Here is a 22,844-nt window from a genome sequence, read left to right on the forward strand (position 1 = left end):
TTCATCAGATAGAAAATAACTACAAATAGCCACTGCTAGATCAGCTGTCTTTGTATTGTTAGATCATTGTCTTCTTAGAGCAAAAATCAAAATCATTACCCAGTCACAAGAAAATAAAAATTAGATTTAGTATGCAATTGAAGAATCTCCAGCCTGACTTATTTAAATAACTTCTTGATAATAAAAAATAGGTAAAAGAATAGATATTGACAATAGGCTACCTTTATTAATTCCCAGGGAATATTAATCATCACTGTTGAGAAACTGGAAGAAGAAAAAAGCCTAGAAACTACCTCAGCCAGCAAACACTAGTATTTTTGCCAAGCAGAGAGAGATGATAGATCTGCCAAGGGCAGTGCTGTTTTAAAACTTAAACTCATCTGTAAAATCTGACAGTTGCAAATAGTGGAATATTGCAGATTCCGACAGTACTAAAAGAAGAAGCAGCTTTGTGAGATGCCTGGAGCTTTAGACTTAAAGTCAGGAAGACCTGAATTCAAATCCTACCTCAGTGTGAACCTTGACTTAGCCTTCAGGATGTTACGATGAGAATGTTTGCAACTATCTGTATGTTTGTTAATATATCATTGGTCCCAAGATGCTAAGGAAATGAGGTATTCTAAGAGGCAGAGGTGATGAGGGATTGCAGTCCAGGCATGGTGTACCAGCCAGTGCAAAAGCTTGGAGAGGAGAAAATATCATTTATGATAAACACCCAGTTTGACTGGACCACAGAGTTTGTGAAGGGGATTAATGTATTATGAGACCCAGCCCTTGTAATGTGTGCATTTTTGTGGCCTGTTCACCTTGTTATCCAATAAGAATTTCAGGATGAAAAGGTTTTTTGTCAAGAAGCAAAAGCAAAATTGCCCTGTACCTCAGTATATTTGCATAAACTTTAGCAATATTGGAGAAAAATCAAACTGGGGTTTTAAAGACCAGCCAGGGTTGTCATATTTATCTTGTATCAAGCTTCTGTAAGAACTGTTTCAGGGGTGCTAAAGCTCAGAATCAGATAATGCTTGTAATGTATCGTAAGGATAACAAGAACAACAAAAGGCACTTTAACTTTATTGCAGGCAAAAGCCTTCTCTTGGCTAGAATTAATGCTCAGGGAGATTGGGATGATGATAATGGACTATGATGAAAAGGCTAAAACAACAACTCTCACTTTACTTGTTTTCCAAGGAAGATCCTCTTTGGACTAGGAGCAAGAGAATGAAAATAGTTAGAAGGGTAGGGAATTCTAAGATTAAGCAATGAGATGGTCAGCATCATGCTGCCCCTCAGTAAGTTGAAATCACCAGGACCCAGATGTCCTAGAATTCTTTAAAAATTGTCAGATGTAATTATTGATTCACTGCTGGTAATTTTAGAAAAGCTGTAGAGGATGAAACAGGGTACAACTAGAAAAGAGCAAATGTCCCAATTTTTTTATTTATTTTTAATTGTTTTTTTAAAAAGTGACTAGAGGAGATTAAGGGAAGATTCAGCCAACTGCATACCAGAGAACATGACTTATTTTTACAAAGTTTTAGAAAAGAGTAATAATAAGAGGTTGATTTAGGAAACCTCTAATTACTAAAAGCCATTTGTCTTCCTGAATGACTTCAATAAAAACAGGTCGCCTGAGACTAACCTAATGATAGCTCTTTTTTTGACAAGGTGACTGGACAGGTAGACTGGTGAAATGCTTTAGAAAGAGTATGCATTGATATCAACTCAGAGGGAGGTTTCTAGAGTGCCCCCATGGGGCACAAAATGTTCCACATTTTGATCAGTAATTTAGATAAAAGTGTGTGTTGCTTGTCAACTTTGAAGATGGTATATTGCTTGGAAAGATAGTCAACACTTTGAATTACAATGCCTGGATCCAGAAAGCACTTGATAGGCTCAAACATTGGGCTGATTTGAATTAAACAAAATTTAACAGTGTTAAATAGAAGGTTTTATACTTGATTCCAAAAATCAAATACAGTATGGGGTAGATATATCTAAACCACAGTTCTAGGAAAAAAGACCCCAGGTTTTTGGTGCACCCTGAGTCCAATATGAGTTAGCAGTATGACATGGCAGCCAAAAATACTAATGCTATCCTAAGCTTCAGTAAGAGAGGTATGGTGTCCATAATGTGGGAGGCAAGTTTTTCCCCCAGTCCTCATTAGACCACATCTATAATATTATGTATTTAGTCCTGACAAAAGAGAGAAATCAGGATGGTATGTGGAACTGGAGAATATGCCTTTTTTAGAATTAGTTGAAGGAGCTGGAGATTTTTAGACTGGAGCAAAGAAGAATACAGAGGACATGATAGCATTTTCAAGTAACTAAATGGCTATCATTTAAAGGAGCAGTTACTCTTGTTCTGTTCAGCCCCAAAGGCGGAACTAGCAACTGTGATTAGAAGTTGTAGAGGTGACCATGTAGGCTTAATATGAGGACTAACTTTCTAACAATTAGAGCTACTCATTAGTTAAGTATGTTGCTTTTTAAAGAGAATTTATTTGCCTTCATTAGAGTTCTTTAAGCATTTTCTCAGTTGAATCGCTTGTGGGGATGGGATGCAAAAGAGATACTTGACCAAATAAGGTTTGCACTAGTTATGTCTGGATCCTATGGTCTCAGAAGAACAGGATGTTGTAAAGGGAATAAAACTAACAAACTGTGTTAAATTAGTGACTTTGGCACTGAACTAGCAAATTCAAGCACTGTTATCCTACCTCCATGTCTTGCATTTATCCTCTTCTCTGCACTCATATAGCCATCAGTCTCTCCCTGGTTGGTATAGGCCCTCATCACCTCTCATCAGAACTGTTACAATGGCCTTCTAATTAATCTCCCCTTCTCAAGTCTCTCCCTTGTCCCTTCCATCCAAAGTGAGTTTCCCAAAGCACCTGTCAGACAGTGTCACTTAGTGCTCAGTTAACTCCATTAGCTCCTCATTGCCTGTGGGATCAAATACAAATCCCCTCTGTTTGACATTTAAAGTCCCTCACAACCTGGCTCCAACCTCACTGTGTGTGTCTTACTCCCTTTCATGTAGTCTTCAGTTTAGCCAGACTGACATTCTTGCTCTGTTTCACTCATGATATTCCCTCTCTCCTCTCAGGGCCTTGACACTGTGCCCTCCTGTGTGTGGAATTCGCTCCCTCCTTGCTTCCACCTTTTGAAATCCATAGTGTTCTTCAGAGTTTAAGCTCCTACCTGAAGCCTTTCCTGATCCCCTGCGTTGCATGGCCTCCACCCTGAAATTAACTTGAATTTACTTTATATATACTTAATGTCCCTGTTTCATTTGTATCTTTTATGTCCTCTGTTCCTGACATAGTACCAGATCTATAGCAGATATTTAATAAATTCTTATTGATTGATTGATTTGATTCTGGTCTGAGCAAAGTGCTTTGTAAAGAAGCTTCTTACAAGTCTTTTTCTTACTTTAGGGTTAACCACTTCTCTTCTAGGTGGTTAAGTTTGCCAGAAGTCTGACCACTATGTAAGTGGAGTGGAGTAGAACTAGATAGGGACAAAGTCTTGCCCCACTTTCAAATAAGGGAAAGGAATAAAATCTGCAAACCGTAGTTTGATGCCTGCCAAAATTCATGAGTGTTACCAAAGAGAGAATTAAAATCTAGTAAGCAAGCAGTGATCAAAAAGAACCATCATGACTTCATTAAGAATGAAACCTCATTTCTTTTTTTGACAGGATAGATAAGAATATTGTTGAGCAGCAGTTCTCAAAAAGTGTGCCACAAACACTAAATGTACTACAACTTTTTCTTAGGTGTGCTACAGAATTTTAGATATTACGTTATATTATTTCAGTTCAAAGGAAATTCATAAATAATTTCACTATATTTTCCTGGCTTAGCATTTTTAATATGGCAAATATAGTATTCCTTTAAAAAATTCACATGCCCAGTAACACTGAAATCCATGAAACCTTGAACTTAAAAAGGACTCAACAAAAATGACTACTCTCATTGAAGAGATTCTGCACATATGCAAGTCTCTTCATTCTCCCAAAGTGTTGTATAGTGTGCCAGAATTTCATTTTCAGAACTGCAATTGTAGATAGAATTTGCCTAGATAGAATTTACCTAGACTAGACAGGAGAACATCAGCTCACTTCTGCATGGCTGAAATAAATACTAGCATTACCTTCCCTGAGGTAGATCATAAGATAACGAGAGTGGGGGCAAATACAGTTATGTACGTAAGCTTTGTTTTGTTGATTCAAGAAGTCTGTATATTATGTCTGTTAAGCTGTTAAATTCAGAATTGTCTCTTTTAAAAGAAAAGCCATGTCCATGAAGAACATTAACACCCAAAAAGATATATGACAGTATATTATTAAATGCCAAATTAGCACTTGAAAGCTTTACTTTTAGCTAGACAGATTACATCCAATTAGAGATTTCTGATAGTCTTTGTTCTTCCCTAGTGAATGAAAAAAGAGAGGAAGAATCAAGGAATACAACATTAAAGAATAGAAATAATAAATTAAGAAGAGTCTCTAAAATGCCTTTTATTCATTTATATATTTGAGTATAAATATATATGTATGTGCATATATACATGTATAAATTTGCAAATTCAATACATATTTCAACACACCTGTGATTTTTAAGTCATATATCACTTTAATGTAGTATTTGAGAAAACTATACCTGGTGCCTGTTGCTGTGACCTATTCATAAACCACGTTGTTCAGCAATTTTTCATTTGTGTCCAACTCTGCATGACCCTGTTTGGGGTTTTCTTGGCAACTATTCATAAATAGTTAATATAAAATGTTCTTTGCTAACTTCCAAGTATAGATTCCTAGCTTTAAACAAGTAAATATTATCTAATTTGAATACATTAATAGATGGTATTTTAAATACAGGTATAAAGGTGGATGCCAGATTGTCACAGTTTGAGGAGGAATATCTAATTAAAAGAAATCAAGTATAAATTGTTTGATCAACCATGCTGATATAGTTGTTAAAATGGATACTTTCGTAGACTTTTTAAAATATGTGCTTTCATAATTATTCTTCCTATAAATTGGAATTTTATCGTTGTGCTTATACATTAGAATTTTACTGCAGTGCTGTCCATGCTGGGGCTAAGATCACTCAGCATATTATTTTTATGCTTATATGTGCAGCCTCATTGTTCTGGGAGACACATGGATCTTAAAGTTCCATTGAAGAGACAAACACATGAGAATATAAACCATATAAGTCTGTATATGATTGAATGCCAGATAAGCATTTGTCTGTAGTAAAGACATCAATGTTTCACAGGGCTACTATAAACAGAGGTTTTTTTAGGTATCTACTGCATGTCTGACCATGCCACTCACCTGCTCAAGAAGCTTCATTGCTTCCAAAATAAAATATATACTTCCAGCCTTTTTTACACTTTGCTCCCTTCCATTCCAGCCAAACCAGCCTTCTTACTCTTCTGTGTCCCTTTTCATAGGCTTTTCCCCTTGTCTGAAATGCTTTTCCTCCTCCCCTCAGCCTCCTAGTAACTGCTCCCTGCTTTTAAGGCTCAGCTCCACTCCCACTTTTTACAAAAGGCATTTCCTGTTTTCTGTCGTTGTTAGGGCTTCCCCAGCTTCCCGTTAATCCCCATGTCAGTCTTCTAGAAAACCTACCCTCATCTTTCTAGTACCTAATAAATAACCTTATTTCTCATGTAACACTTTGTTCATCACCCCACTGATGTAAAGTGTGTTTGAAGTATAAGTTCATTGTATCAGAAGGATTAAAAAATGCTTCTTAGAGGAGGTGGCATTTGAGTTACTGAAGAGTCACCAGTTTAAGGGGGATGGCATTCCAGGCCTGTGCAGTAATGTGAATAATGACATCTATTTCAGCAGGACAGTGAAAAAGGCATACGTAGGGGATGGCAGATAGATCACTTTGCCTCAGTCTTATTGTAAATGGAGAGAAATGGCATGAATTAGGGGTGGAGAGAAAGAAGGTGGTATCAGATAGTGATAAACCATGAAATTAACAGGCAAAGCAATTTAAATTTTGTAGAAATATGGAGTTATTAAAAAGTAGTTAGCACTCTCAAATGTGGCAGAACGATGAAAGAAAATAAAGAAAGAAGCCTGTGGCTTTGTCATTCAGAGATCATTGATGTATTCCAACTGTTCAAGTTTAAGTAAAAAGGTGGATGTGAATGCCAGATTGTCACAGTTTAAGGAGGAATATCTAGTTAAGAGAAAACAGGTATAAATCACTCAAGAAATTTTACAGTGAAAAGAAGTAGAGAAGTAGAATGATGCTGAGAGAGCAACAAGGATAACCATGCCATAAGGTAAAACCACATTATAACTAAGTCTTTTTTGTTACTTAGTAATTTAGTAATTTGTCTTAATACCTAAATTAATTTATAGCAAATAACATTATAGTGAAATTTCAGTATACTTGGCTTTATTCATGAGAGTTCTTTATATGGTCTGCTTATTATTCACTGTTAACTTATTTTCTACCTTCTTTGTACTTGAGTAGTCTAAACTTTCTGAAAAATGAAAATAGCATTTTAATATGTAAGGAAAAGAGTATTGTTTCCTTGTTTAGGAGCATTTGTATTTTAGGAAAAGCCTGAGCTTGGACAGCAAGGCAACAAGTGTTTATTAAATGCTTAATATGTCACAGATGTTGTGCTCAGTGCTATAGGAAGGATACAAATACAAGCAACAACTGAATTCAGTTCAATAAACATTTATTAAGTGCCTGCCTACTGTGTGCCAGGTACTATGCTGAGTGCTGGGGATACAAAAAAAGGCAAAAGACAGCCATTACCCTCAAGGAGCTTACAATCTAATGGGGGAGACTGCACAAAAGGGAACTGGTGGGGTGGGATGAAGTGGGTGTAGGTAACCTCTAGGGGCATGGTGTCACTGTCCAAAAAGTCAGAAACAAGAGTCAGGAGGGGAATGAAAGTTGGCTATCTTGGTTCCTCCCCCTGTGCCCCTAGTGGAGACTCTAAAAGGAGTTCAGCAGTGGGAGAAGAGGGCCCAGTATGGCAAAGGTGTGTTCCAGGGTGAGGAGGCCCCAGGTGCTGAGGTAAGCTCCAGGGTGAGACAACAGCTGGGCAAAATCCAGAAAGTCAGAAGCAGAGTTGGGAGGGGAGCGCTAGACATATTACCATATATACATTAGCATGTAGACACACACATACATATATAGTTTTAGCTACATATAGTTAATTTTCTTTGAAAATTTTAAATTGTAGACGGATGAAACAAATTATCTTTAGTATCTGAAACTTCATTAATTTTCCTCAGCAGTACTTTTCAAGGTTCTATTAAATGAAGAGGAAAAAATTATTTCAAACCAGAACATTTAGGTTCACATTTACAACAAACCAAGTACTTGGTATGGAAAATGGAAGGCTTTAGGGGTGGATGTAGGTGAAGGGATGTGGTAAATAGTTTAATGAAGTAAAAAATGTCCAATGCCCATTTGTGGTCATGTATTTAGTGTAAGTATAATATAATATATGATATAGAGTATATAGAGTATATTGTACATACTCTTTATATATCATTTATTGTGCAGTTCCATGTTCAATAGGCAAAATATTTTTGTGCCGAAAGAATAGTAGTGTGCATAAAGCCAGGCCTTGGAGTCAGGAAGACCAGAATTTTAAAGTCCTGCCTCTGACGTACTATAGATGTGTGACTAAGTCAGCAACTCTCTAGACTGTAAGTGTCAAATAAGCTGTCCATTTGCTTTGGTAAAGGGAATTTACACATCTGAAATTCTTCACACTAATGTAATTACATGTCCAAATTCCCCTTCCCTTCCCCCCCCCAAAAAAAAAGGTAGAGCACAGAATCAAGTATTCAGAGTGGTAAATAAAATTTTGGGTATTTTTAAGTTAACTTCTCTTGAGGAAGTAATTAATATATGAGTATCATTGTTCTCCTTGAAAGAACATGATCATACTTTATTTATTGACACTAAATTTTTTAGTTTTTTGATGACATGTATAACATTCTCACTGTAACCTAGAATAAAATAAATAATGTTCTAAATTTAGAATAATTCTTATTACTTTTTTTAGTACTAAAAAGATTTTATTAATAAGGGCGTTTAAAGGGCAAAACTTATGAATTGCAACAAATCTCTATCATCTTTTTAAACTCTTTGTGTCATTACAAATTCTGATACTTTTTTATTCAAGATTCATTCAACCAGCATATATTTAGCATCTGTTATATACACAGCACTGTTTTTATTATAATTAAAGAATTTCATAGACTGATTTTTGAATAATGACTGTGGTGTGTCTAGTCATGGATAAATGAAAGGTAAAATCTTTAACTGAAAAGTGGAAAAGGAAGTGTGGAACAATAGTAGCTATTAAAATCCGTATAGACAAACCACTCAATTTCACTAGTGCAATATGACAATATATTTCATCTCCCTGCCATTTCCCATGCCTACATTGACATTTCATCACTCTCTGTCTTGTCTACTTTGTAAGGAAGTTATTAATGAGAAGCTAACATGCAGAATGAGAACATGAGCCGTGAAGAGATAACTGCATAACAGATTTATCACATCACCACCCCCTTTAAATAACCTAAAATTATTGATGCTGGATTCAGAATTGGCTGTATTCATCCCCTACTTTGTAATATATATATCAGCAAACTGTTATTAGGCTCAGGTCAGTGTGTTACTCCATCTACCCCATCCAGGTAACTTCTTTGTTAGAAATGTCTGAATAACAGCATGAAAAGGAATTTTAGAAAATAGTGGCAATAAATAGATGTTTAATCTTTACAAAACCTACAAACACAACTGATAACAGTTTTACCTTTTCCTTTTAAGCATCGTTCTTACTAGAGATGTTAATGAGTATGGTAAAAATGACTATTGGTTAGCAAAAGAGAATTTATATGGATTTAGCCACAAAATAGAATATCTAGGGTACTTTTGTACTTTTGGAAGTTTGAATCAGTGAGTTTGCTACTAAAATTCTGTACGATTAAGGGTATACCTTTATTTCATGTTTGTCTTCTAGAAAAGTTATGAGTAGATAGAAATTCAGAATAAAAATATTATAAAAATAAAAATTATCCTGTCCCATTTCCATTTGATCCTCCCAAATCTGAAATTTGTGGTAATGTTGGTATTATACTGAGGTTTACGATTATAGGGGAGATTAACTGTAATTAAATTGCTGTAGCTGACAAACTTAAGAATCATCAGTAGAAAGTACAGTAGAAGGAGCCCTGGGTTTACAATCAGAAGACTTGGATTTGAATCTTGCCTCAGCTGCTTAATTGTTGGGTGACCTTTGGGCAAATTACCACCTCTCTAAGCCTCTTTCCTTATCTGTAAAATAGTGTTGGATTAAACCAAGGGTTCTTTACCTGGGATAAGTGAACTTGTTTTCTAAAACAGTTAATTTCAATATAATTGGTTTCTTTTGTAATCCTGTGTATTTTTAAAATGCATTTTAAAACATCATTCCAAGAAATGGTCCATGTTTAGGCTTCACCAGACTGCCAGTCAGATCCATGGCACAAAAAAAAATATTTAAAACTCTGGGTGGGTCTAGATGATCTGAATTAAATATGTAAGCTTTTATTATATGACAATTTTAATATTAATCAGCTTTGAACTTGTTGACCAAAAAAGAATTTTGGGGGGATTATCTTTGTGATTTATTCATGCTTTTTCTATGTCCTGTGGATAATGAAGAGTTGGTTGTTTAACTGAGTTATAAATTGGCTTTGTGAACAACTGGCTTCTTAATGCATAATGCTATTCTGGATTAACTAATGAGAATACTATTCCTAAATATTTTAATATTTTAATTCATGGAACATTGGCAGTAAAATGTTTAGTAATAAATGTTTAATTTTTAGAAAAGGGATACATTTTATTTAATAAAATAATCAAGAGTGATGTTGCTTGTTTAATTTAACTAATGAAACATGAAGATGGTTGCTTTTTTTGCTATTAGTTAATTTTTATGTGAAGAATGCATTTTGAATTTGGAAACCAATTGATATTAGTGGTTTTTGCTCATAACTATTTTTCAACATTCATTTACTACATACATTGGCATCTGTTCTTTTCTTTATTTCATGATTAATTTCAGAATTCAGCATCTCTATCTAATTTAACATTTTCATATTTTTAAAGGTCCCCAGGTGCATCCAATTTTTCAACTTTACCAAAGATCTCTCCTTCATCTCTATCAAATAATTATAACAACATCAACAACAGAAAGTAAGCAATGTATCTTAAGAACTGTTTGTTTAATTGAATCGCCCCTTTTTGATTGCAGAAAATAACTCCTATCTAGAATTGAGGATAATTTTTTTTTTTGCATTAAACCTGAGTTTCTCTAAACTGTTGGTTAGCTCTCCACAAAGTAAAATGAGCAAGCAGGCTCACTTTTAATTTTGCTCTTGATTTAGCATACATATGTATTATATAATTTGAATAATGACCTAAAAAGGGTATCTGTCAAGTATAATATAGTTCCTTTAGAATTTGACATTTCCAACACCAGTGATCACAACCAATTATTAAAGTTTATAATACAAAATTTGTTAAACATATTTTTGATGTGAACAATTATTAGCTGGCCTTTTATAACTATATTTGTATCTTTATAATCATTCGTAATGTTAGTATGCGAATCACTTTATATTTATTTTATGGTTATCCATGAATGGCAGTAATGCATATTTTCTTGAGACATTTGGATTAACATATACATGTTATAGTGATAGGCTATAACTTGAAGTTGTATTATTTAAGACTAATTCTGAGAAAATTCTGAGAAAAAAACTTTAAGGATTTTTATCTTTGTAGTTTCTCATCTGAGTGTAGTATTATGTATATGCTAAGTTCACTGTAGTTATGCTGTACTATACATATATACCATGTATTTTATATGTCAAGTAATGCCAAGCACCTGGTGTAGGGCAAATTCAAAGGAACTTAACCTGTTTCTAATTAATTGTCTTTCCAATGAAATATTATTCAATTCGTTTTGTCAGATTGGTATCCAGCGGAACAAAATTTACTCAAAAAATTCTAAAACACAAATATTTTGTATCGTAGCTTCTAGTAAATACTGCTTTTATCAGAAGTGATTTTTTCCCCTGAGCCACACTTCTAGATATTAAGCTATTAAAATACATGCAATTTAACTGCACATTGTAAATATATATTAAGTTTATGTAGTGAAATGCTGTGGTGAACTGGTTCCTCACTGTTAACTAGAGATTAGTATAGCTAACATGCTCAGTAAGGGACAGTATATTTGTAGTTTATATTTGTCTTCATTATGAAAATGGTTTTGACAGTCGGTTAAATAAATCACAACCTAATAATACATTACCTTAGTGACTGGATTATTTTGAAACCTCTTTTAACATTTTTGCTATATATTTAAGATTTATCATTACAGATAATTCTGTTATAAGGGAATTTTATTAAAATTCTCACAACTACCACAGTTTAAATATTAATGTCATCTTCATGCATGAAATCATATTACCATATTTGTAAGACTTGCTATTATGTGATAATTTAAGCAGTACTAAATCAGAATTTCTTTTTGCTTAGAGAAATATTAATTAGAAACTACATTATAAATATTCAAAATTGTTTGCTGTAGTCTTTGTTTGACTCTTTGGTTTTTGAAAGCATAAAGCAGTGGGGTAGAACTTCAGGTTGATGTAAACATGACTTAGTGTTAAAATATATGAAGGTCACTTTTACACTAAGTTGCATAAATGAAATTCCATATAGTAATTCAGTAGCCAGTTATTAAGTAACACCCAATGTTAACACATTTAGATTGTGCTCTAAAATAAATGTATATGATGATTTTATGTGTGTATGATCAAGTCTTACAAAATTCTACAGTAATTCAGTATTGTGGTTTAAAGATTTGTCATCTTGAATTATGAAAATTCAGTTGTAAGTGACTTAATATACTGAGTGATACATGTAGTGTAAAAACATTTGACTATTTTAGCAAAATTTCCTGATAGGGCAAAAAAGCATGGCAAATATGTGGCCAGAATTTTTTTTCTTTTATGCAATTTTTTTTAATGTAATAGCTACCCATTCTATATCTAGTTTATATTTAGTTTCTCAGAAGATAATTAAATATATGGAGGTGTGCACTTTATTATTTCTCTAAAACAAATTATATCCAATTTTCTGGCCTTGTTACTTATCAGCCCAAGTTGTATTTTGATATAGGATTGATATAGATATAGTGAATCCCACCTTCTCTAAAATTTATTCCTCTGTCTTCGATGTACTTTGTATTTTTTAACTGATTCATTAGTTACTACATTTATTTGGAAATGAAATGCTTCTGATTTGTTAGAGGAATGCTCCAATATTTTTTAAGATGATATCAATTAATGTCTTAGTTTAAAACTGATTTCCTCTTCCATTTTCCGTTTTCCTCTACTCTGTAGTCCTTTTATCCTCTGATTCCTAGTTCCTTAAAAAGAATAGTATCATACCAAAGAAAGTGAGGGTCTGCCCCCTGTTGCTGTACTCTAAATAAACAAAGAAAGCATTTTCCCTACCACATGAACTTTTCCAGTGAGTATATGGTAATTTGAAATACAGAAGGTTCCAAAAGTCTTAGTGCAGTCTTAAATTTAAATCAGTGAGTTTGCTGCTAACATTTTCAGGTTAAAACTGCATTAAGACTTTTGGATCACCCTGTATAAGACAATGTGGAAAAATTAGAAAGAGCCTTATTCCTAGGATTTGGGAAGCTTGCATTAGTCATGGCATTGTAATTAATTTGTAGGGTAATCTCACAAGTCACTTAAACTCCTTGTGTCATGGTTTGTTGCTTTTTTATTTTGTTTTCTTCTGTAAAAATAAATAAATAGACGGGCAGACTGATAAAAGTGATTGGATCACCTGTAAGTTCTTTTCAACCCTAAGTTTCATTGATTCCATAAATGGCCTGCTATATCTCTCCCACTCAAAGAAATTGCCCATCAAAAGTAAAAATTAAAAGAAAGTTCTCCAAGGTAGCACCTTGTTCTATAAGGGTCCTCTTTATCTATTTGGGAAACCCCTCATAATTGTGCTAGCTTGCATGTTACAAAAAGCATTTAAATTTTAGAATCAGTAATTTTAATGATTTCAAATTATATAAGTTACAGGCAGTTTTGGTTTTTGCAAATTTTCATTATAAGTTCTTTTAAGTAAGAATATCTGATGCAGATAAGTTTTATAGTTTTTTTTAAAAGAACATATTGATATGACAGGGAAGAAAAAGCTATAGCATTTCTGCAGTTGAAAACCATTGGAAATAAAGATAAAATGCCTAAAATTATTTCAGGTACCACTGGGAAAATAGGGATCAACTTTTCAAAAACTAATTTTAACATTCTATTACTATTGTGTAAAGCTAGCAATATCTTAAAACAATCTCTTTTTTTATGTAATTCATTCAGTTTACTATTGAGTTTGTTGGCATTGTGCAAAATAAAATTGCCTTTTATGAAAGAGACTGGCTTAGGGTGTTGTAATAGAAGAAAAGATTAATTTGAGCTATATAAGATAGTAAAGATTAATTTTTTAAAACTTAGTACTTTTGTGTGTATTTTCCCATAAATTGTGGCTTGTGACTACTGAAATTTCATTATGTTGTTATAACAAGAATAGTTTCCGTTTGTATTATGTTCATTTTTTTCCACCAGATTTCAAGATTTTGACTAGTTTTCACTAGGTGTGTAATCTTAGGTTGATGTAGGATTAATTTTTTTTTAGCGTTAACTTAAGTGGGTGCTGGGGAGGGTAGAGGAAAGTTCAAGCAATAAGTAAGCCTTACAGTAGTATAATAAAGTTCTGTTCTTAGAACTTTTAATAATCAAAGGAAGTAGTATAAACTTCAGTTTTTAAAACTTGTAATAATAAAGGAAAATAGGAAATAATTTGGATATCTTGGTTATCAACTGCAGACATGATTTTTTTAAAATTAAAACACCGTAGTTTGTAGACCACTGTAACTAATTTTTTTAGAATGTGAGATTTGTAAATTCATCAGTATTCACTCATAACACTGCATTTTTTTTTCTTGCCATGCTTGCTTTTATCAAATGACCTTGTGAATCTTACTCAGGTTTGTTGTAAGGTAGAAAAAAAAATTGAACAATTGCAGGAATGCCTTGAATAGTTTCCAAAGCTTCTACTGTCAATATTTTATAATTACTAATAGAAAGAGTTTAAGGTTAAATTTACTCTTTTACATAAAATTTTACTTGTTAAAAATAGGAGTATTTTCTTATTGAGTTACTTGCCTTTTTTTATTTCCCCTTTTTTACTTAAGTTTTAATTAATTGGATTTTTTTCTAAAACATTAATAGGTTTGAAAATAAAAGGATACATTTAAGCATATTAGCCTAAAATCAGTCATCTAATGACATAACTTACATCTAACAAGCTTGAAGAAAAGAAAAACTACATATTACTAGCAGGGGTATACCTAATTAGAAGCATTTTGTGCATTCCTGATTACCCCAGGCTTTTTCTGTATTTCATGCTGGATTATGCTGTCCTAGCAGAGAAACTATAAATAGAATTTTCAATGCATCAGGCCAGTGATGTCACAGTGGCCTTGGAAATCTCAGCTCTCACCTGTAACTGAAGCACAACTCTTCCTTCCCATTTCTACTGTTCTCATTCTTACAGTAGCAAGTTGCAAAAGATATGTAAATGAGATGATCTATTGCTGCTGCTGGTGTTTAAAATCTGAATGTTTTAAATTTGATGGAGCAATGAAGAATAAAGTTTGCTGTGAAGCTGCTCCAGTTAATCAACGGTAGAAAAATACAGTAGTAGTCTGTATTGGTTGGTGTGGTACATGATGCAGTGTTTTTGATGACTGATCAAGGGATGTGTGGTGGGTTTGTTTTGGCTGGGGTTCAGAACTTAGAAATATCTAAGTTAAGTGCTTTTGTAAAAACAATCTTAACTGCACCATTTATGTCATGAGTAGTATAAAGTGCTATATGTGTATTACAGCAATATGATCCTTGAGTTCTTTATTGGCTGCATTATGAAAGGTGTTTTGTTTTCTTCCAGTGTGAAAAATTCAAACTATTGTCTCCCATCATACACTGCTTATAAGAACTATGATTATTCAGAGCCAGGAAGAAACAATGAACAGCCTGGCCTATGTGGCCTAAGTAACTTGGGAAATACGTGTTTCATGAATTCAGCTATTCAGGTAGGTGTTTTGAAATGAAATGAATGTATTTCTTGGAAATCACCAGCTTTGAATCATGGAATAATTTTCAAATTTATGTTCAGTGTTCTAGAATGTATATCATAACATCTTTGCCACACCTGATTTAAGCAAGTAGGTGATTGGTTGTCAGTAGCAACTTAAGGAATGTTTCTGTGTGACCCTGGGCAAGTCACTTAACCTCAACTGCCTCATCAAAAAAAAAAAAGAATGTTTCACTCAAATATTCACTTAAAAGGAGAACATATTTGGGTTTATGAAAACAGACCCTCAAAAATAGATTTGTGCATCTCTTTATATCAAATACAGGTTTGGGTTTTTGTTTTTTTAAGACATATTTGGAAATCCTAAAGACTATTTTTCTAATTCTAAATAAAAAACATTAAATTATATGAAAGAGATGTTCATAGGAAGGGATTGTCAAAGGGAAAGAATCTAATATGTTGTTTCAGATACCAAAGCCAGTAAAACTAAAACAGTGCCAAGTAACAATTTTTTAAATGCAAGTAGTTTCCTGACTACCATGTTAAAAATCACTTGCTTGAAAAGTTTAAGTTAAAATTTCAAGCATTTTGTGTTGTAAGAGAAACCTTTTTTCTTATTCCATTAGTGATGCTTTATTCCTTCCTCACTTGCTGTGGGCTGTACTACCTGTCAATCTGAACTTATAAAAAGCACCTCGGGTCCTGACACTGAAGAAGATGTTGGACTAGATGGCCTTTAAAGTCTCTTCCAACTTTAGAGATTCTGTGATTTTTTTTTAAAAATTATTTTTATAAGTTTTATATATATATATATATTTTTAAGGTCTCATTTTTCCTCATTCACAAAATCCATGAAAAAAGGTACTACTTACATGCTGTTGTACAGTTTAATATTCTTATAAAAACTTAAAACTGATTACTGATTTAGAGTTTTCTTCTTTTGACAGTGCTATCTTATTCTCTGGAGATTTGGATTGTATGTTCCTTAAGACTTTCTGAATTCTGAATCCACATTTTAAGTTTCTTTGTTTGAGCTGTTAATTAATTTCAATTTGTAATGTTAATCTAACCCCAAAAGAAAGAGACTCAAAAGATTTGAATGTGAGTTATGACATTTATAAGCTAATAATTGCCTAGCTAACATAAGAAGTCCCATCTTCCAACTTAATTCTGGGAGTTTTAAAGCATCTGTCATTGATCCTCTGATGTAATTTCTTCAGATTACCTTCCCTCAAAAATCAGCTGAGAAAACTGGTATTGAGAATATAGGAGTTTAGATTAGGGGTGGAAGGCTTTTCAGTGGACAGTAGGTTTGGTTGAGGAGTGCTACAGTGGCAGGTGTTATATAATATATAGCTAAAGGATACTGCACAGGTAGAGGTAAGGATAAGGAAGTGCTAGGCAATAACAGAACATGCAAAAAAATTGCATACCATATAATTTTACCTAAGATCTTGATGGCACTTGCCATAGATTGCTAATACCTTCTTTAGCACCATAGTATTCTTGAATCACCAGTAATCTGTGATTTTCATTTGACACCTCCCCCCCATTGAAGAAATCATAAATCTGTTTTTTCAGAAAACTTAATTTCTGATTAATATGTAATGCCTTTTTATTGTTGTCATTTCATAATACTTCAGAAACTGGTCTGTCATTTTTCAGATAAACATTAAAATTTGAACTGTTTGGAAAAGTACTGTAATTATTGTTCATGGTTAAACTGTATATTCTGTCAGTGAAATCAGTCTAGGAATATGAATACCTTTTTTTTAATCCATAAAGTCTTAAAATGTTCCTAGAATGTCAGAATAGCCTAAGAAGTATTTTTTTGGTAAGTTTATGAAGCTTATTTCAATTTGATAGTAATAGCTTACGTATTTACAGTGTTTATATATTTTCCATGCTATGTTATTGAATCCTTACTACAACCCTATGAGTACTTAGGGCAGACCGAGGGGTGAGGGCGAGGGTTTCTTTTATTGCTATTTGACAAATGAAGCCTTTGAGTCTCAGTAAGAACACACTTGCCACACAGCAGTACAGGTAGGACCAGAGCCCGGTTTTTCTGACGCTTAAGTCTAGTTGTCAGTCACTGGGACCAGATTCTTGTAAACTTCACATTGTGTAATACTTCTACGGTGTTGGCAGTCTGTAAATATTACTGGTCCAACTCAATAAGCTTTTTGTCCACAGATTAGAAATAGATTTAGCTTTTTTAAAACCTTATTGTGAATATGTTGTCTACTTAAAAGATGAGAAGCTTCATATTAACGTGAAAGTCTTCCTTTTCTATGGTTGTTAGTTAAAGGGAACATGAAGGTGTTCATTTTTTCCCAGGACAGGAAAGATCTAGCCAGATCTCTTAATAATTTGTATTTTAGTAATTTGCCATATATCCCATTCTATTACACATGAAACATGATTATTAGAAGGAAGATTCCACTTGTTATTTATATTGAGAATTCTGAAATAGAAACTTGAAATTTTCAGGGTTGGAAAAGAACCCTGACCCACTAGTCCAACCCATACCTGAAAAAGCACCTTTTCTCCAGCCTCCAGCACATAGTCACTCAGCCTTTGCTTGGAGACTTCCACCTAGGTAAACAAACATAGTCTCTCTCAAGGCAGCCTGATCCACCCTTTGGATTAGCTTCCTTTTTTTTTAAAATTTTATTAATTTATTTTGATTTATCAACAATCACTTCCATATGCTTTTGAGTTGAAAATTTTTCTCCCCCATCCTCCCCAGGACGGTGCACAATCTGATATAGGCTTTACATTTACATTCCTATTAAACATATTTTCACATTAGTGAAGTTGTAAGTGAAAATTAAAACCAATAGGAGGAACCATCAGAAAGATGAAACAAAACTCAACAGAAGGTAAAGTAAGTGATAGCGATTCGACTTCCATAGTTCTTTCTTTGGATGTGGACAGCGTATTCCATCCCGAGGCCTCTGGAGATGTCTTAGATCCTTGTAATGCTGAGAACGGTTCAGTTTAACAATATTAGTAATCGCATAACGTGGCTGTTATTGTGTACAAAGTCCTCCTGGTTCGGATTAGCTTCCTTACATCAAAACTAAGTTGATTTCTTTGCAAATTCAGCCCCATTGTTCCTTGTTCTTTCTTCCATCTTCTGCAGCAAACAGACTCATCCCTCTTCTCCACAACAGACCTTCAAGTACTTGAAGACAAGGGTGTTCCCCTCTTAAGTCTCCTGTTCGTTACACTTAACATCTCCATTTCCTTCAACTGATCCTTACATAGCCTGGTTGCCTTCAGGTGGGCACTTTCCAGCTTATTACCTAAACTGTGGCACTAAAACTGAACACAATACCCCAGAGGTGGTCTGACCAGGACAATAAAGTACTATGGGACAGTTAACTCCTTAATTCTGGACACATTTTGTATCCTTTCGTGCCTTTCTTAACGCAATTGATGATCACATTAGTTTTCTTGGTTTCAGTATCATGATCTTGTTTCACTGAGTTTGTAGTCCACAGAAAAACCCAGTTCTTTTTCAGACTGCTGCCCAGCTACATTTGCCTACCTTGTGGTTGTAAAATTGATTTTTCAAATCCATATATAATTCTCTGTGCTTATAATCTATTAAATTTCATTTTTTTTTCCAATTCAGCCTAGTGTTGTATGAAGATACTTTTAAATTCTGACTCTCTAGTGTATTAACAATTTTCCCAGCTCAGTGTTATCTGGAAAATTGTTAAGTATGCCATCTGTGCTTTTATCCAAGTCATTGGAAAAATGTTCAACAGCAAAAGACCAATCACAGATCCCAGGAACATTCTGTTGAAAACATCTTTTCAAGTTAACATAGATCATTAAAGACTATTCTTTGGATCTGGCCATTCAACCAGTTGCCAGTCTAACTAATTCTGCAGTTGTCTAATTTGTATTTCTCTAGTCCTCAGCTAAAATCTGAGTATACTGTATGTACGTCATTCTCCTCATCTACTAGTTCAGTAACTTCATCAGCCAAAAAATGAAATGTTTAGTCTAGCGTGACCTATTCTTGATGAAGCCATGCTAGGTGATGATTCTTTAGAATTCTTTAGAATTAATGCTTCCTTTTTTTGTGTGTTTACTGTCTCTTTACTAACAGAGTCTAGAATTTTGCAGGAATCAAAGTCAGGCTGTCTGGACGGCTCTTATCTATTTTATTTTTTATAAATTAGGACATTTGCTCTTCTTTAGTCCTACAGGACCTATCCTCTTCTAACAATGGCTCAGCAATCATATCTGCCAGTTCTTTTAGTGTTTTAGAATGTAGCTCATCTAGGCCAAGTGATTTGAATTCATCAGTGGCATCTAAGTGCTCTCCAGTTATCTCCTTACTTCCCTTACTTTCCAAATGCACATTTGCCTAAAAGACTACTCACATAAGGCAAGTGCTCACGGGGAGGTCAGAAGAAGCGATAACAAGGACACTCTCAACGTGTGTCTGAAGAACTTGGGAATCAGTTTTGAGACATGAGAGATACTGAAGCAGGACTGCCCAGCATGGTGTGCATGCATCAAAGAAGGCGCTGTACTTTATGAGCAAAGCAGAATTGCAGTATCTGAAAAGAAACATGAGATATGCAAATTTAGAGACATCGCCACTTTACATGTTCGTATGGACTATTTGTGTCTGACCTGTGGTAAAACCTTCCTAGCTCATATTGGTCTTATCAGCCACAGTGAGACACACTGTACCTTGACCCCAACATAGAGATGTCCTGTTAGTTCTCTTCGAGGATGAAGGACAACAACCAACTTTCCTTGACTATCAGCCTTCTACTAGCTATCTTTGTTCTGTTCTTTCCAATTTAAAGATTATTCTACTTGGTAGAGAAAGCTGAAACAAAATAAAAATTGAATGGCTCAGCTTTCTCTCTGTCATTGTTACAAGGATCATCTCATCTACCCTAATCTGTAGTCCTATTCTGACTGTTTTCTTTTCCCCAGTAAAGCTTCTTTTTTTTTTGGGGGGGGGGATTGGGATGGGGGGATAACTGTTAATGTTCTTTACCAGCTAGCTACACTTCATTCGCAGTTTTTGCATTTTTGACATTATACTCAGAGGACCATACCACTCTTTAAATCCATTTTTATATCCATTACTAGCACTTGCTTCAATATTTTTAAAATGTTGTTTAGTACAGTAGTTCTCTGTCCATCCACATTATTTGGAATTGCATGTATTCAATATTTCATTCTTAAACTGTCCGTGGACAAACTGACTTCCCTTGGAGAATTTTATTTCATAGTAATCCTACCTGTCCTTTCTCTGAACCTTTTGAAATTTGCTCTTTCAAACTAAAGGTACATGTGTCAAACTATTCCAGGCTTTCTTCTTCTTGGTCACAAATTCTAACATGGAATGGTCACTTTCCCCAAGGTTTTTACTTATTATGTCCACCCCAGAATTCCATTCTCATTGACAAGAATGAGGTCCAAAATAAAATTTCACTCTGCCTTTTACAGGATAAAATCTGCTCATGTTAATATTTTGAGTAAATATGAATTTTTAACAATTTCATGGTATTTTGTATGTGTGTTTCTCTAAACTCAATAGAAACATTTCCTTTTAAATATTTTATTGTTAAGAAGTTATTTTTCTTTTTGCAGCTTTAGCATTTTAAAGACTCTTAGTTTCAAAGTTAGGACTGAATAAAATATTTGTAAACTTTAGTGTTGATTTTAAAACATTTGTGTTTCAAATTGCATTGAACTTTAGCTCCTAAAAGGCATTAATAGGTATTATTTGCAGATTCTTGCATATTCTGATTAATAGCAGTAGTATTTCCACGTCTCTTCATATCAGTACATAATTTACACAAGCCTGAGATTGAGAGAAAACAAGTAGACATTTGGTGTAGTGTATTTTAGGGGGGAATTTTATTTCAGACATGATAATTTCCTTGCAAATGACTTCTCAGGAACTATAATGGAAGATAATATAGCTTTTTATGTTTTCTATTTTCTTTTAAAAATTATTTCATTACTACAGTGGGCCTAAAAGTATAACTGGACACTTAAATCAAGCAGTATTTTTTCCATATGAAAAATATAGTTTTATTGCTATCTTCTGTATTGTGGGTGGGAACACCTATTAGTGGGTTTGTCAACTTAGCATATCATCATCTCTACCTTAAAACAACTAAGATGTCAGAATCGAGGCTTTGGAATAATTATGATCTTCTAGAAATCTTAGTATTATGTGACATTACTATTATTGGTTTTTAATCATATTGGTAAATAAGGTTTTGTTTGAGAGTAAATTATATACTATCAGGAGTGCCATTAGCAATCACATTCAGTTTAGAAAATCCTACTCTAAATCAGTAGGTAGTTGAATTCATAGAGTAGTTGCAGAAATTTTCCATCCTTGAATAGTCCCTACAATTTTCTTTTCCAGTTCAGTGCTGGGAAATGAATGGATAGCTGAATATGATACCAATAATTTTAAAAGATTTTTGGTACACTTAAGAATTTAATTTGTAGAAAATGAGAGACCTGGTTTTCAGGTGTGGAGGGTGATTTTAGTTTTGAGTTAGGTGAGTTAAATCACTTCACTGTATCCCACACAGTGACTGCTCTATGGGAGGAAAAAAAGTTTCTTTATGAAAGGCTAAGGTGTCAGTGGATCCTTTTCCAAGAGAAGAGGCAGCACATTCCAATCTGTTTTGTTTTGTTTTGTTTTGTTTTGTTTTAAACCAAATTGTTGAAAACTTTAGAATTCTTTAAGATGTTTTTAGGTATGGGTTAAAAGCAAAATGTTTATGGTAAACTTCATTAGGCATTCCATTCCTTCCTCTGTAGCATTTTTTTTAAATGCAATTTCAACAACCTAAAATCACTGGCCTATTACAAAGAAATTTATTCTAAAAAATAATTTAGCTCAAATCCTGCCACTCTCAGCATACCTAAATAAATTGTACTTCCTCAGAACTCCTAAGTGCTGAGGTACATTTAAAAATGACTCTTATTTTAGGTGTGTATTTTGAGGGAAGCTTCAACAGTTAAATTATTTTGTTAGGGTTAATACTGAATAAAATAGATTTAAAATATTCGTGTTAATAACTGGACTTCTGGGTATTTCTCTTTCACAGAAGTGTAAAGTGAATGACTTGATCTGGCAGTAAGACCACATTATTCCTAGATAACTCTTAGAAGAATATTTTTAGAAGCAGTAGACTAACTGTAGTGCGGGGGAGATTGAACTTCAATAGTAATGACGTGTCTTTTATTACTAAAGGACTCTGTTTTAAGGTATAATAAGAAACAAATAAATCCCATGAAGAAATATTTTTAGTCTAGTTTTGTTTTTTCCCCTTAAGAAAGGAAATCTTTCTATAATGTATATCTACTTGATATTGTTCTCCCCAAGCTACTAGAAGAATTTTTTTGTCTTATCAGCTATATTTTATTCTTTTATTGTTTCATTTTGGAGGTTTTAGATTTTTCAGTATCTTAACAAAGAAGTTTTAATCCAAAGTGATATGAAGAATTATGTAGATAGCTTAATAGTGATGTGCCTGTTTTTTGCTATAAATAGGAACTTAAACTATGTTGACAAAATATAGC

The 22,844-nt window shown here is 33.7% G+C and overlaps 1 protein-coding gene across 9 annotated transcripts in view; it reads left to right on the plus strand.

The window, feature by feature from the left end:
- Positions 1-22,844, plus strand: part of USP15 (ubiquitin specific peptidase 15) — a 197,136-nt gene that overhangs the window by 73,579 nt on the left and 100,713 nt on the right. For 6 of the 9 annotated variants that reach the window (XR_002325249.2, XM_078146099.1, XM_020990165.1 and 3 more), the window contains 2 exons: positions 10,167-10,253; positions 15,105-15,249. Coding sequence is in view for 8 of the 9 variants with exons in the window: in XM_078146099.1 (XP_078002225.1) it covers positions 10,167-10,253; positions 15,105-15,249 (232 nt within the window). In the remaining variant the exon portion in view is untranslated. Of the gene's footprint in view, positions 1-3,109; positions 3,381-10,166; positions 10,254-14,685; positions 14,842-15,104; positions 15,250-15,877; positions 15,965-22,844 lie in introns of those variants that run through there. The other 3 variants (XM_020990170.2, XM_078146101.1, XM_020990171.2) reach the window with 3 other exon arrangements.

The sequence above is a fragment of the Phascolarctos cinereus genome, unplaced genomic scaffold (assembly GCF_003287225.1).
Source record: "Phascolarctos cinereus isolate Bilbo 61053 unplaced genomic scaffold, phaCin_HiC Scaffold_1;HRSCAF=81, whole genome shotgun sequence".
In the NCBI taxonomy this organism is placed as follows: Eukaryota; Metazoa; Chordata; class Mammalia; order Diprotodontia; family Phascolarctidae; genus Phascolarctos; species Phascolarctos cinereus.